This window comes from Sturnira hondurensis, unplaced genomic scaffold (assembly GCF_014824575.4).
Source record: "Sturnira hondurensis isolate 20B ecotype Veracruz unplaced genomic scaffold, ASM1482457v3 Scaffold0001509, whole genome shotgun sequence".
NCBI lineage: Eukaryota > Metazoa > Chordata > Mammalia > Chiroptera > Phyllostomidae > Sturnira > Sturnira hondurensis.
The window spans coordinates 1169272-1183747 of record NW_028074140.1 but is presented as its reverse complement, the minus strand read 5'-3'; the positions used below and the strand labels follow the sequence as shown (position 1 = coordinate 1183747).

At 37.8% G+C, this 14476-nt stretch overlaps 1 protein-coding gene across 1 annotated transcript in view; it reads right to left on the bottom strand.

The window, feature by feature from the left end:
- The window catches only part of FBN2 (fibrillin 2), a 269378-nt gene that overhangs the window by 93058 nt on the left and 161844 nt on the right, over positions 1-14476 (bottom strand). Inside the window, exons 12-17 of the mRNA XM_037028439.1 lie at positions 13577-13696; positions 12563-12688; positions 11583-11705; positions 9791-9913; positions 3735-3887; positions 1315-1368 (exon numbers count right to left, since the gene is read on the bottom strand). Of these exons, the coding sequence (XP_036884334.1) occupies positions 1315-1368; positions 3735-3887; positions 9791-9913; positions 11583-11705; positions 12563-12688; positions 13577-13696 (699 nt within the window). The remainder of the gene's footprint in view (positions 1-1314; positions 1369-3734; positions 3888-9790; positions 9914-11582; positions 11706-12562; positions 12689-13576; positions 13697-14476) is intronic.

The window sequence follows — 14476 nt, the reverse complement described above, 5'->3', positions numbered from 1 at the left end:
AAGAAATTTACAGGCAGTTGGCTTAAAATCCAAAGGAAAAATCATCTTGATAGATATTATAACCATTTAATTAAAAGGCAAAGATTTACTAGGGTGGTCTATGTAACTTTATGGTACCTGAAGGCATGGAATATTTCTACTTTATTATCATATTTTTATAGTCAACAAAGTAATATGATACTTAATAAATGCTCCTCTGTTGATAAGTTGGAATTAATGGAGAGGACAGTTCAAATGTGGATGTGGATACTTGAGAACACGATGTTGCACAGTAATCCACAACCATGTCCACTCTCTGCCACCCTTGCTCAGTGGGCCCTGAGGAATGATGTGCTGTACGAGCAACCAAGCAGTTTCAACTGGTGGCTTGCTCTGTTGGGGAGGCTGTGTTGAGAGGGAACAAAATATAGAATAGGCATAAAATCAAATTTTGATTACTAAGCTTAAATTTTGGTCATCATTTTGATGCTATTGCTTTCTAGAATTTGGAAAATCATAAATCTCTAGAAATGTCAGCCTTTTCATTTTATTTTTGGGAGAAACATATAAAAGTTTTCTTCTTTACTCTGGTTTCTGATATTCATTGCAAAGATGCATCATTACTCTGTCAACCAATCTATAATTTGCCTAAAGTCTTCTCAGACATGAAAGTAGAAGAATATGTATATGAAATGCAGATTAACAGCACCCTACAGTTTTATTTAAAAGAAATGAAAGTTATGTTTGTTAACATGGAAAATAAATAAAATAAACACATATGTATTTCATATTTAAGTTTCCACTTTGGAATTTTGTTAATCATATTGCTAAATTAAAAATAAGAAAACATTAAATTTTACTTCTATAGTTGGATAAAAACATTTTAGTATTCTTAGAGATAAACGGTCCTAACAATTTATTTTTGGGGCTGTATATCCCAAACTTGATACATATCAAATATGTCTTAAAGATTTTTTTAACCATGTCAGTATATTATTTTAAAAAATAATCTCAGTCTTTGTCTTTTTGACCTAAATATCAATGCCAGCTTCTTCTTAAGCAATGGTCTGCATAAAATCATTGGGAGTAGTTTGTTACTGACATTTTTAACAATGCATATTTAGTAACGCGTATTTATCCACTATGAAAAAGGTGCATCTACATAAAACTTAATCGCCTAGCTTATAACAGTTGCTCTTAGAGATAACTTATCTTACCATTGTACAGTGATATATTTTTAGAGTATTAAATGTGATCATATTCATAATGTTACAGTAGAATCATGGAGCTTGAAGTTGCAGAATTAGTACAAGGTGGAGAGCAGAGCAGAGTTACCTCTTCCGTCCACGGTGATACCTACTCCACTACTGCACAGGCCATGGAATTCAGCTACGTGATGAAAACAGACAAAGAGATTAAAGCCTCCGCACTCTATTGGTTTTATACAAGTCACATAAGTCCAAAAGAATATTAGCAAAAATTATGTGCATTAATTTTTAAAATAAAAATGCCTATTTTCTGGTGCACAATTATTATAAGAATTCTAAGAATAGTCCTTCTTCCCCTAAATGGGCCAAGTGACCCTTCCACCAGCCGTATGAGAGCATCCATTTTTGCACACGCTCCCGACACTGGGGAAAATCCATTGTCTGTGCTTCACCAACCTGATAAACAAAAATGATATCTTACTCTCATTTTCTTTTCATTTTAGGACAATTGGGCATCTAATTTTATCTCGTAATCTACTACTTTCATTTCTACCTTGTAAAATCTTATTTGTGCACACTGTACTTCTATGACGAAGATTATTAATCTTCCCTTATTAATATAAATCCCCCAGAAATCATGAAAAATGTTTTCTAATTTATGTGTGTGTTTTGGTCTTTACCATCTGTTTTGAAAGACCTTTGTTATTACAAAATAACCAAAATGTATACATTCTACAAGAAAATTATTTTTATAAAGTTTAATGTTGGGAGCTCACCATATTGTTTCTGATATTTATCAATGATATTCATTAGTCAGTTCAATTTTTCTTTACTGATGTAAACGCTGTCTTTATTGCATCCTACATTCCCATTTATTTCTACGATAGATGAACTTCTATTGTTTTGCCAAGGTTTAAACAACCCAGTTAGGGTTTCTAATGGAATGACATGCCATTTCCTCTGCTGGAACGCATTTCTTCCATCCTCCGTGTGGGAAGTTCTCATTTTTCTCAAGGCCACTTATTTCTATTCCTATCTGTTTCTAGATTAATTTATCTTGTTCACAAACTTTATAAACCTAGCCTTGTTATCAATTTTTGGACCTCTTTCATAATATACATAATTCATTTTAATGTATTTTAGGGCAAGATTTCCCTCATTAATAACTCTTTCTTTTAAAAATGCCATGCTCAGTAGTTCTAGATGAACTCCCATCATCTTGCCAAGGTTTGAACAATCTATTTAGGATTTTTTTTACATAATGATGAGCCATTTCCTTAGCTGGAATGCTTTTATGGCAACTAACTATTCCTTCCTTTATGCTTTCCCATACCCCTTGGACAGACACACACTTCCTTTATGCTTTGTCATACCCCTTTCAAAGGGCTAACCACACTAAATTATAATTTATATATTCACCTACCTATATTCGCAGCTATAGCCAACTTTAAAGGAAAAAAGTCTGTATTTTTTAATCCATCTTGTACTTACATATACTCAATACAGGCTTATGCACGCGATATAGGTTTAGTAAAACTATGAACAAAGAGGATCAACCTCATCAACCTAAGAGTCTGGAATCACCAATAGACTGTGCCCTAAGACCATTCTGTGTTAAGATAAAAATAAATCAAGTTCTGCTAAAGTTATAATAATCTTGAAAGCAAAAAGCAAATTTTATGCTATTAGTCTTCATAATTGACATCATAGATCAAGGACATGGAGACTAACGTATTTATTTAAAAAATCTGTTTTAGCAATCATAATTGGATTAGTAAGTAAATTTTTCTATTTACTGTGTGTTCTCTTTGTTGAGAGATCTTAGGTAAATACAAGCCAAATCTCATTATAGGAGGGGGACCCCAAAAAGCTGAAATTTATTTATAAAAATTGTGCATTTATTCTTACATGTTTAAACTTAAGTTATCTTCAGAGTACTCTCCATTTGATGCAATACACCTATTGAGACATTTTTTCCACTGTTCAAAACAGCTTTTTAAACAAACAAACAAACAAACAAAAAAAACAGCTTTTGAACTCCTAGATTTTGACACTTGTTAGTGCTTCTGCCGTTTCTTGTTTCATCTCTTCCACCTCAGCAAAACCTTTCTCTTTGGGGACTTTTTTCACCCAGGAAAACAGAATGAAGTCCCTCAGGGTGAGATGGTGAATAGGGAGGGGAGAGCATGGGGGTCATTCCATTTTTAGTCAAAAACCACTCAACACTCAGCTCGCTGTGGGCAGGTGCGCTCATAAGTCACCCATCACGAAATGGGCAAAAAAGAGAAATCACCGGAGCAGAAGGCACCTTCTCACAGCAACGCCAGCAGGTGGGGAAGCCTGTACTACAAGGAGCCTGCTCTCCAGGAGATAATTCCATTTGTTTGGGTCCCCCCTCATATGTCTCATATACCCACACAGGTTTGTACTTTATTTCTTCAATTAAAAATAATGAACACCACACTTCAGACTTGAGGTACTCTTTGGTCAAATATCTGTTACATTTCTAGATTCTTTACCAGGCATGAAACTGGCCAACGGGACTACCTGAGTTTTTGGCAGGGCATGGCTGGCAGGGCTCTCCAAAACCGTAGTCTGGATTGGCACAGCAGCATTCCGACTTGGTTACTGCCCCCGGGAAAGGGCGGACACACACTCCCTTCTTTATGCCACCATAGCACGTACTGCGCATGTGAGTATCTAAAGAACACAGGAGAACGATGACTTGAGGAAGTGAGAAAGAGATTTCAAAACAGAAGGCTTCTGGTCAGCCTAAGATTGGAAGCTTCTAGAGGGCATCTGCCACTTTCTTTCTTTAGGGCCTATTAGTGCTACAAAATCAACAAATGTTTGTGGAGTGAGGGAAAGAATGAATCCATATCAAAGACTCTTTTTTTTCCCCTCCAAGACATTTTACGTGCTACAGAGCAGCCATTGCCCCACTTTCCTCCCAGGCCTATCACTGAACCGGGTATATTTCCAGTTAGAAACAACACTCTGAGCTCTAATCACTGGCTATACTCGACTGAGATGACACATTATTATTTCTATTTTTGAAGTTCTTAGGAACAATGAAATGTGGTGACGTTAAATTACCTTGCGATGACACTGCCTAACCAAGAAATTTCTTCCTTCCTTCCTTCCTTTTCGACCCCTGTTTACTCTTTTTACCTCAGACTCTCAATAAATCCAGTTTTTAAAAAGAATAACTACCACCAAGCGTCCTTGGCTTTGTGCTAACTGCTTTACAGACATCGTCTCATTGAACATCCAGGTCAACAACTCCACAGGACAGTGATCATTATTCACACATTACAGATGAGGAAGGTCAAGTTCACAGGGATTACACGAGAAGCTTCAAGTCCTAGGTGACCCACTGGCTGACCTGGGATTCGGGCTCCAACTCATGTGACCTCCAAAGTCCTTCCTCCTTCTACTGTGTCATGCTACGTCTCAAAGAATAATATCCTGCCTAGTTTTCTCACTCTAAATTCCCATAAAATATGCTACAATTTTATGAGACACTAAATGATGAACTATAAAAAACTAAGATCATCATAAAGGCCAGAGAAGCAGTGAAACAGTTCAGCTTTTAAGCAATATACACTAACATGGTAATTCCATTGCATTATAAATATCTGTGATTATCCACAACTTGTCAAAAATAATTTTATGTGCTTGTTATGCAAAGTGAGTCACCCAGTGATTCTTATGATCTGGTGGTGTTTCTCATTAGAACAATAAGATTTATTGCTGCACTAAAGCAACGAAATGTGTACATGCTCCAGTGGAAGAGGGCCATGAGATTTGCCACGCCAACCGTGTGCAGGGCACGTGTTGCCCCTTTCTGCTTCGGCTGTGGCCAAGTTTGGCAGTCTGCTCTGAGTCACACAGAAGCGTAGGACTCAATGCAAAGGCAACTCTGCACAAACACAACACAGTTCATAACTCCCAGTATAATTTTTTGAGTTCTGTGGATGTCACCAATTATGTCAGAAGGCATCACAGAATGGTCAAAGTTATTTCTGTTTTCATGTTAAGAATATAAGCCATGCAAAATTTTTAGAAGCAGGTCAATATAAAAGCCTGTGGTGCTCACTTGAAGAGGGAGACAGGTTACATATTTTCTGGTCTGTTTTACAGGTTAACACCACCAGAAGGTTCATGAAAAAGAAGGTGGTGTAACTTACATGTGGGTTTTAGAAACATGAATTGTCGCAGGCTCTTATCCCTGTGGGGTAACGGGATAACCTTACTTAAATTACTTAACACTTTTCTCATCCATTAAATGAAGATAGAGTTTAGATGCGTTTGTTAAGCATTAAGCACAAAGTCTAGGACACACAGGAATTAAAAATATCGGCAACCTCATTTTTCTTTTCTTTTTTTTTTAATGAGGACAGTCGACCTTTTCCTCATCAAAGACTGAAACTGTAACTCATATTATATTCGTCGAGGGCAACTAAGCCACTGTTCCAGGTAGACAGGAAAGGAGATGCCAAAGACAGTCGCACACTAGCACGTGCCCACAAGGATGCTTTGGCAGGGGACTGGACCCAAATGCTAAGCTGTATCTTTTCCACATGTTATTAAATTTCTCCATGCCATTTCTTCCTTAAAAATCGGGATGTTTAAAGGATTTTCTCAAGTGATTATCAGAGTCTATATACATTGGTAAAGTACTATGTATGGACACGAAATGTTAATTGTATTGAATTCTTTCTTTAGTATCAACTTTTTTGCATAAGACTATGCCTTAGATGTTACACCACTATTTTAATAAAATAATAATTGTAATAGCTAACTTATTGGGCATCTCCTATGTGCCTGACATTATTTGAAGCTTTACACGGATAAATCTCATAATAACTTATTTAACCCCCAAAGCAGCTAATGAGGAAGGGGCACAGAGAGGTAATGTATCTTGTCTAAGGCCATACACTAGTAAGTAGCAAAGCTAGAGTGGAAAAAAAAAGAAAATTAACCTCTAGCTAACAGAAATGTCAAAGAGTATTCATCAAGATATTGATATATTCTTTTTTAGAAAGATTTTATTTTATTATTTTATTTTATTTTTAGAGAGAGAGGGAAAGGGAGGAAAAAGAGAGGGAGAGAAACACTGATGTGAGAAAGAAACATCAATCAGCTGCCTCTCAACGTGCCCCGACTGGGGACCAAACCCACAACCCAGGCATGTGCCCTAACCAGGAACTGAACCAGTGAACCTGTGCTTTGTGGGACTAAGACCAACCAACTCAGTCACACCAGTCAGGGGAAGATGCTGGCATATTACTAAGCTAATATAATGTAAAAAAAATTAGCTAAAATCCCATGGCTCTGAATATCAAGTAAGAAAGTGAATTTGGCCCTGGCTGGTGTAGCTCAGTGGATTGAGTGTGGGCTGGAAACCAAAGGGTCACCAGTTTGATTCACAGTTACGGCACATGCCTGGGTTGCAGGCTGGATCCCCAGTGGGGGGCACAGGCACATGAGAGGCAACCATACATTGATGTTTCTCTCCCTCTCTTTCTCCTTCTTTCCCCCCTTCTCTCTAAAAATAAATAAATAAAATATTTTTTAAAAAAAGCTGAATTTGGAGACTGTATCCTAAAGAAAGTAGATACAGAAAATTAGTGACCTGGGCCCTAAACCCTTCCCAACATCAAGGCTATGAAGTTTAAGAGAGTGGCAATTAAGAGAGGGTTTTTTGAAAAGGATCTTTTTGGGGCAGGGCAGTGAGAGCTAGGTTGTAAGTTGTAGGCATTTCCCTCTTCACCTCTGAAACCTTAGAAGGGCTTTGTAATCACCTCTGCCTCAGACATCTACCAGGCAATGGTGAGTGGCTATTCCTTCTGTAAGAGCCCTGGGAGGTGAGGTCAGCCTCTATTCACATTTGAAAGAGGGCTAAAGATGGGCATGTCCTGTGCATCAGACGCAGTCCACAGTAAGAGAGGGTCCTAAAATGACCATGTGGAGGGGTGACAAGGGGTGACCATCAAGACCACCTAAAGTGGACTACTGAAAGACCAAAGATCAGGAGTCGAGGAATGGCCATGAAGAAGAAAAATGTAGTGTCTGCAGCCTTGGCAGGGGAGTGGAGTGCCTCTGAGGTTACCCATGAGTTGCCTGCAAGGAGGAAGTTGGCTTCAAACATGTGCGAAACCCCCAAATCCTGGAGCCATCCTAGGACAGTATCAGTGCTTCCACCTTCTCCCCTCTCCTCATGCCCTCTGACCCCGGGGAGTCAGAGTCACACCCTGCCTGGAAGTCGGGCTTCTTCAGTGCACTAGTTATGGCGATAGTTTGATTTTCTGAAAATAAAAGCCCACATCTCAGTATCTAGGGAAATAAAAACAAACAAATAAAAAAAGAAATCTAAAATTTAAAGTGCTAACCAGAATAACATTTAATCACTGTGATTCATTTCTAACTTCAATAATCAGTGAATCTCAAAATCATCACCAAAAGCAGACGACATGTAGAAAACACAGCTAGCATCATATGGAAACAGTAATATATAATTTTACACACAGAACATACGGTGTTTTTACTGAAAAGTTTAAGTGACCACAATCGTAGAAAAGTAGAGAGGGCTTTTCGAGAATTTCTAATGCTTTTTCTGTATGATAACAAGGGAATAATTTTTTATGTATTTGAACATTGAATTCCTAACAACTACCTAATATGCTGGTTGCTTAAAATAAAAATGTCTCTCTCCCTCCCAAACTGGTTCTGTACCAATTGCAGATTTCAACAGAATCATGAAGGTAAAGGAAAAAACAATCAACTAAATGTATCAAAGCAAGTGAAAGTATTTTAGCTCTTTAAGCAGGAAGGAGCTATATTCTTCCAGTTCTGTATTTGGAATATCCCTGAAAAAAGGTGCTGACAATTTTTAAGTTGAAATAAAGCCTAGATTGGATAGAGTGGATGAACTTCAGTGGACAGATTTTTCCATCTGCTACTGTCTCTTCTTTCCCCTGCCACCCTTCAGGACACAATGTTTTGATTTCCACAGGTCAGAGTAAAGTGTTATCAACTATATCCAAGAATTATTTCATTTCTCTCAAAATTACTTTTACACCAATGTGTATGCCTGCCTTTTACTGTCTAACCTGAAAAACAGGGGTACATGATAGCTAACACACCCCAGAGGTCTCATGAAAGCACTTCAGAAGAAAACAGCATAAAATGGATTTTTATAGGTAACTGATTTTGCTACTTTTTTGCATTAGAACATGCTGGTTGTTTTGAAATGTCAATGACATTTTTGTTTTGCCTGCTTCTTTAAAGTTGATGACTGGTAACTCTGATTGCTTCTCACAGAATACTTTTGACAAAAGTATCCAGAAGAAATTTCAAAAGGCTTAGAATAAAATAAAATTCTTTTTCATACTCTTCCCTTGTTTCCATAGTTACTTGCACATTGATGAATAATAATTATACAAAAATATTTCTAGCTTTTGATGTAAGTCCCAGTGCTAGGGTATTGATTATTTACATTTTAAATTTTGTGTGGGTAAAAGAGTTTACTTAAGTATAACTACAATCCCCGTTTCCTGCTGTCTTTGTTATTAACTAAAAAAACTAAATTCACTGTATTTAGAAACCCAGTTATCTAACATTATCAAGGACCCTAGGTTAAGGACTTCTTTTCCTTCTCGAGCATTTCTGACAAACCTCTACTTAAAATCTTCTGAAGGGAGCTAGCTGGGGGGTCTCTGTCCATTTTTTAAAAACTGCTTTATTGAGATATGATTCCCATACCATGGAACTCATGTACTTAAAACTGTATAATTCAATAGTTCTGGCACATTTGCAGACATGCATAATAATCACTACAGTTGATGCGTGAATATATCATGACCTCAGAAATATCCCCTGGCTCTCACCCGTCGTTCAGCCAACTCACCCTCTCTGCTCTAACAGCCACTGATCTGTCACTATGGACCTGCCTCTTATGGGCATTTCTTTTTTTTCTTTAATTTTTTTATTTAATTCTTATTCAAGTACAGTTTTCTGTTTTATATTCCCTGCCCTGCCCCTCCCCAGTGCTCCCCACCTCCCTCCCATTTCTGTCCCCCACCTTAATTATTGTCCATGTGTCCTTTATACTTATTCATGTGAGTCCATCCCCTTTTCCCCTATGATTCTCTCCCCTCTCCTCTCTGGACCCTGTCAACCTGTTCCGTATTTGAGTGTCATTGGTCATATTTTGCTTGCTTGTTTGTTTTGTTGTTTAGATTCCTGTTAAAGGTGAGATCATATGGTATTTGTCTTTCACCGCCTGGCTTATTTCGCTCAACATAATGCTCTCCAGTTCCATCCATGATGTTGCAAAAGGTAGGAGCTCCTTCTTCCTTTCTGCAGCATAGAATTCCATTGTGTAAATGTACCATAGCTTTTTGCTTGTGAATGGGATCACACACTATGTGGCCTTTTGTAAATGGCCTCTTTTATTTAGCATGCTTTCAAGGCTCATCCTTGCTTTCTCATGTATCAGTACTTCATTCCTATTTACGGCTGAACATTATGCCACGGGATGGATGTATCTATCACCTTTTCATTTGGACACTGAGATGGTTACAGATTGCTTCACTTACCGACACACACACGCCCGTCCACACCCACAGCCAGGCCCGGGGGGCAGTCGCAGCGGAAGGACCCTTCGTTGTTGATGCAGTGCCCATTCATGCAGATTCCTGGCGTCTGGCACTCGTCCACATCTGCCAGGAGGGGAACACAAATCGCGTCCAAACTGGGTAAATTTAACTTTATTTTTACCTGTTGCCACTTTCAACCCTGTGTTTTAATTTTATAATTTGTGGAAGAACAGAGATGTGATAACAAATTTTTTAAAATTAAATACATCAGGGAAATATTGTATCTTAATGCAACTCTGAAACATTTTCAAAAAAACTAAGTGAAAGTTTACTCATTAGGAAGAAAACAGCCATACAAACTCATTTTTCATTATTTATTTGGCAATCTTGCTTAATATAAATAATATTTAATCTAAATTAGTTAAGTGAAGCAAATTCTTTAAAGTAAGGTAGACTTTTGTAATCACCTTTCATCTATAGACACACAGTTCTAGCTAGGAGGGATGTCATGGTATTAACTTTAATCACTTCATAATATGAAAATAGTCTGGGGTACCTCTTCAAAATTTTAATCTGCTTCAATTTGTCAACAGTAACTCAACATTAAACGGCTTTTCCAAAGGACAAAACAGGCTTCTAAGCATAGGGCTGCTAAATCATGAACACTTCAAGACTATAGATTACACCACTTGTAAAAAGAAAATTGATAAAAAATAATTTCAAGAAAGCAGCACCTGATGAGATCTAGGTCATTTTTCTATGTGTATTTAATTTTCTTAAGAAACTCTGGGATGAGTTACATGCTGTGACGCCACACCACACACTGGACGGAATGGGTCAGCAATACCATAGCCGACCCAGCTAGCTGTGAGATGACATCCCAGTCCTGAGTTCCATCAGCAAAGCTACCGTAGTTCTATTTATCCCTGTACTCCTCTTTCTTGAATAGTCAAGAAGCAGTTTTTTATTCAGGAACATGAAAATCGGTCTTGATTTTCTCTCTCTAATGTCCCTGGAATTTCACTGCAATTATAGGGATTAGTTATGAGTCTTATTTGGTAGTCAGATAAATTTGTGCAATTGAAGGCAGAAACCATTCACAGAGTTAATTTTGTCTAACAGGAGAAAACTGAAAACAAAACTTGTCTCTAACTAGGAACTGCAAAATTTTTCATCTTACTAAATCCCAATTGTGGGTACACACATAAGATAGCCTTATTTATTTCCAAGAGGCATATCTTTTGTTACTAAAGTTATCACTAGAGATTGGCCTTCAAAATGGCTTTATAAACAAACCAGTTGATAGAAATACTTAAATTATTTCTTCATTAAGTCAATGTAACATTATTAGATAATAATAATCACAAATGATATATAGGTTAGCTTTGTGAAAAAGCTGTAGTACAAAGCCAATAATAAATGACAGCCAGAAATCTAGTCCTGAGGACACATAAAAGTGAAAATCTTTCAAGACTTTTCTTTCCACTTTTTTATTCAGGCAATGAGTAGAGAGAAATTGTTTCCACAATGTCTCTTTCAGACTGGCTAGAACCAATCTGTCATTCCCTTAATTCTTCTTGTATCATTATTATTTTTGTAAGGATATTACTGTTCCCTATACTAAAATGTATATTTTTCTAGGATGTTTTAGACACCTGCCTTACTGAATTACCAAGAGATATGAATAATATGAAATCCACATGAAGAAACTGAAACAGTTCTTGCGTGATTCATTCAGATACTAAAGATGGTTTCAATCACAGTTACTTTCCTATCTCAGAGCCACACATACCAGTACAGTAACGCCCATTTGGAGCCAAGACAAATCCTGGTTTGCAGATGCACTTGAAGCTGCCATCTTCATTGATGCACATCCCATTCAAACACATGTTGGTGGTTGTACACTCATCATGATCTGTGGAGAAGACAGAGGAATTCACACCACTGGCCGTGAGGGGACCCTTTTCCTCTCCTTCCACAAACAATCACCAAATTCCACTACGTAAATGAGCCATGTGCTCAAGAATTTTTTCTTCCCTAATATGAACACCAACTGAGTGAGAGCAAACAGTGTATAGAATGTGAAGGGCTGTCAGTTTAGGCAGTGTAAAAGAAAAGAATTAAGTAAACTTTGTGCTTAGTGGCCATTAAAACCACAGGAGTAGCATTTTACTTTGATAAAAGTTAATATGATTTCAGGGGTTCTTCCTTTCCTAAGGGGATTAAAGCAACGACAAACCTCACTCTGTGTAACATAACCTGGACTTTCAGAGGTGGGCAAAATGCAGGTTGCCGTGTGCACGGAGTATTTCTGTGGAGCACTGGTACCTGCTGTACTGCTAGATAGCACCAGGACCACAAATGCAGAGATTTAATTTTCACACAGGCCAAATGTTTTTCTATCCCTCCCCACTGAGGATGGGGAGAACCGCTCTATCTTGTCAGTGTTGTGTTCCCAACACGTAAAGTGCACCAGGCGGTCATAGTTATTCTAAAGAACGACTGCTACTTACAGCCAAACATATACCACAAAGGAAATTTCCAGCAGTGAAGTATTCCTGGTTATAAATTCCTTGTTATAACATTTGCAAAAAAAAAAAAATCTGTTGTTTCACTTAACAGTCTTGTGTTAAATGCATTATATTTTCCCTAAGTCACCTGAAGAACTCTCCCATGTGTCGTGTGAGCTTGGAGGGAAATACTATATATGGTTCTAAATAAAAATGCAAATCCTTTAAAAATCTTTTGCAAGGGAGCAGGCGATTTCCATACCAACACAGTTTTTTCCGTCTGTGGTTAATTCAAAACCGGCATTGCAAATGCACTGGAAACTGCCATCTGTGTTCACACATCGACCGTTTTTACAAAGAACCCCATTCTGGATGCACTCATCAATATCTGGGGACATTAAGAATGGCCAAACATTATTCTTTTACAATAATTACAGATTAAAGCAGTAAGATAAGACGTTTAATTTCAAATATCCAACCTCTTTTTACATGTAATATACAAAATCATGCTGCTTCTTTAGCAAAATTTCCATTTCTCACCACCTTTTTTTTTTCTTGGATAGGTAGGTGTAAGAAATTGTAAAGCCCTGACCAGCTGAGGGTGGAAAGAGAAAAATGAAATGGGGTGTGCAGGGAACCTAGCAGAGGGCAAGTAGGGAAGCTGTTTTTGACACAGGGTTGACACAGACCTTAAACGTCAGAGCAAGGAGTGGAGTAAGAATAAAGTAACTAAAGAATATTTGAATTCAGATCAACATGATATGAACCTCTCGAGTAAGTTTGTTTAAGTAACTACCTGTGGGTGAATAGGAAATGAAAGAGAAGACAAGCAGGGTCCTCTGCTAAAAGAATAATGGGGTGAATCAGCAATGAGGCATGTAGTTTGGACAATGGTAAAAACCAGGCATGATTTGGTGTTGGGCCGTGTGTGGGGTTCAAAGAAAACGGCAGATGAAAACGACTATAAATATTAAGTTCTGTTAATCAGAGAGCAGCATTGCTACTGACGTTACTTGAAGAAAGGAAGCTGTGATCTAGGGAAGAAAGATAAACTGAAAGTTTGTGAAGCCGAATACCACATTGCCTGGATTATATATGCAAATGGTGTTTATGTATAAAGGAACCCCTTCTGAAGGTAGTATTAAATAAATCTGTAATAACATAACAGCTCTTATTTCTTTCCATGTCTTATTTTAATAAATCTACTTTCAACCTCAACAGCCTGGGTCGCTGTATTTCACGGAACATTTTCACATGTGAAAGCAAACTGCCTTACCAATGCATGCTTGCTTGGTAGGAGTCCTCTGGAATCCAGCATGACATTTACAATAATAGGATCCAGGTGTGTTAACACAATCTCCATTAGTGCAGGGATTTGATGTGCATTCATCAACATCTGTGAGCAGCAAAAGAAACCATTACAGACTTCACTCTATTTCTAGAAATGTTTGTTTAAAGTACATTTAGGCCCCCCAAATTTGAGAGGGTAGTCAGTGGTAATAATCTAAATAGCAGAGCATTTATAAATGAATGAACATTCCTTTCCTCAAATACTGAGGCCAGTATGGAGATTTACAAAAATATGGCCTATTGGAGAGTATAAGTGAAACTGCTTTAATCAAGAAATTATGATTTGTCTTCTTAAAAAAAGATTTTATTTACTCATTTTAGAGAGGGGAAAGGAGGGAGAAAGAGAGGGAGAGCTACAGCAATATGTGGCTGCCTCCCACGTGCTCCCCACCAGGAACCTGGTCCATAGCCCAGACGTGTGCCCTAGACCGGGAACCAAACCAGCGACTCTTTGATTCGCAGGCCAGCACACAGTCCACTGAGCCACACCAGCCGGGGCAAGAACTCATGATTTTTCAGTGTGAGTAAGGCACAGTGGTTGAAAGGATGGGCTTTGTAAAGACACAGCCACGAGTCCAACAGGCTATCATACCGCGCTTATTATCTTTAGTAGTCTGGGCAAGTGAACAGCCTCTCTAAGGTTTAGTATAGTGTTAGAAGATCAACTGAGGATTTTTGGAAATACATATGTATATTATATACTGTCACTGCTATTAGTTTTAATGAGCTAGATGGATTATGAGATTTCTTTATTATTTTTGTGAACTCAACTATATATGTAACTATATATGCATTGAGGCTTGGTAGTATTTTGAAGTAACAAACA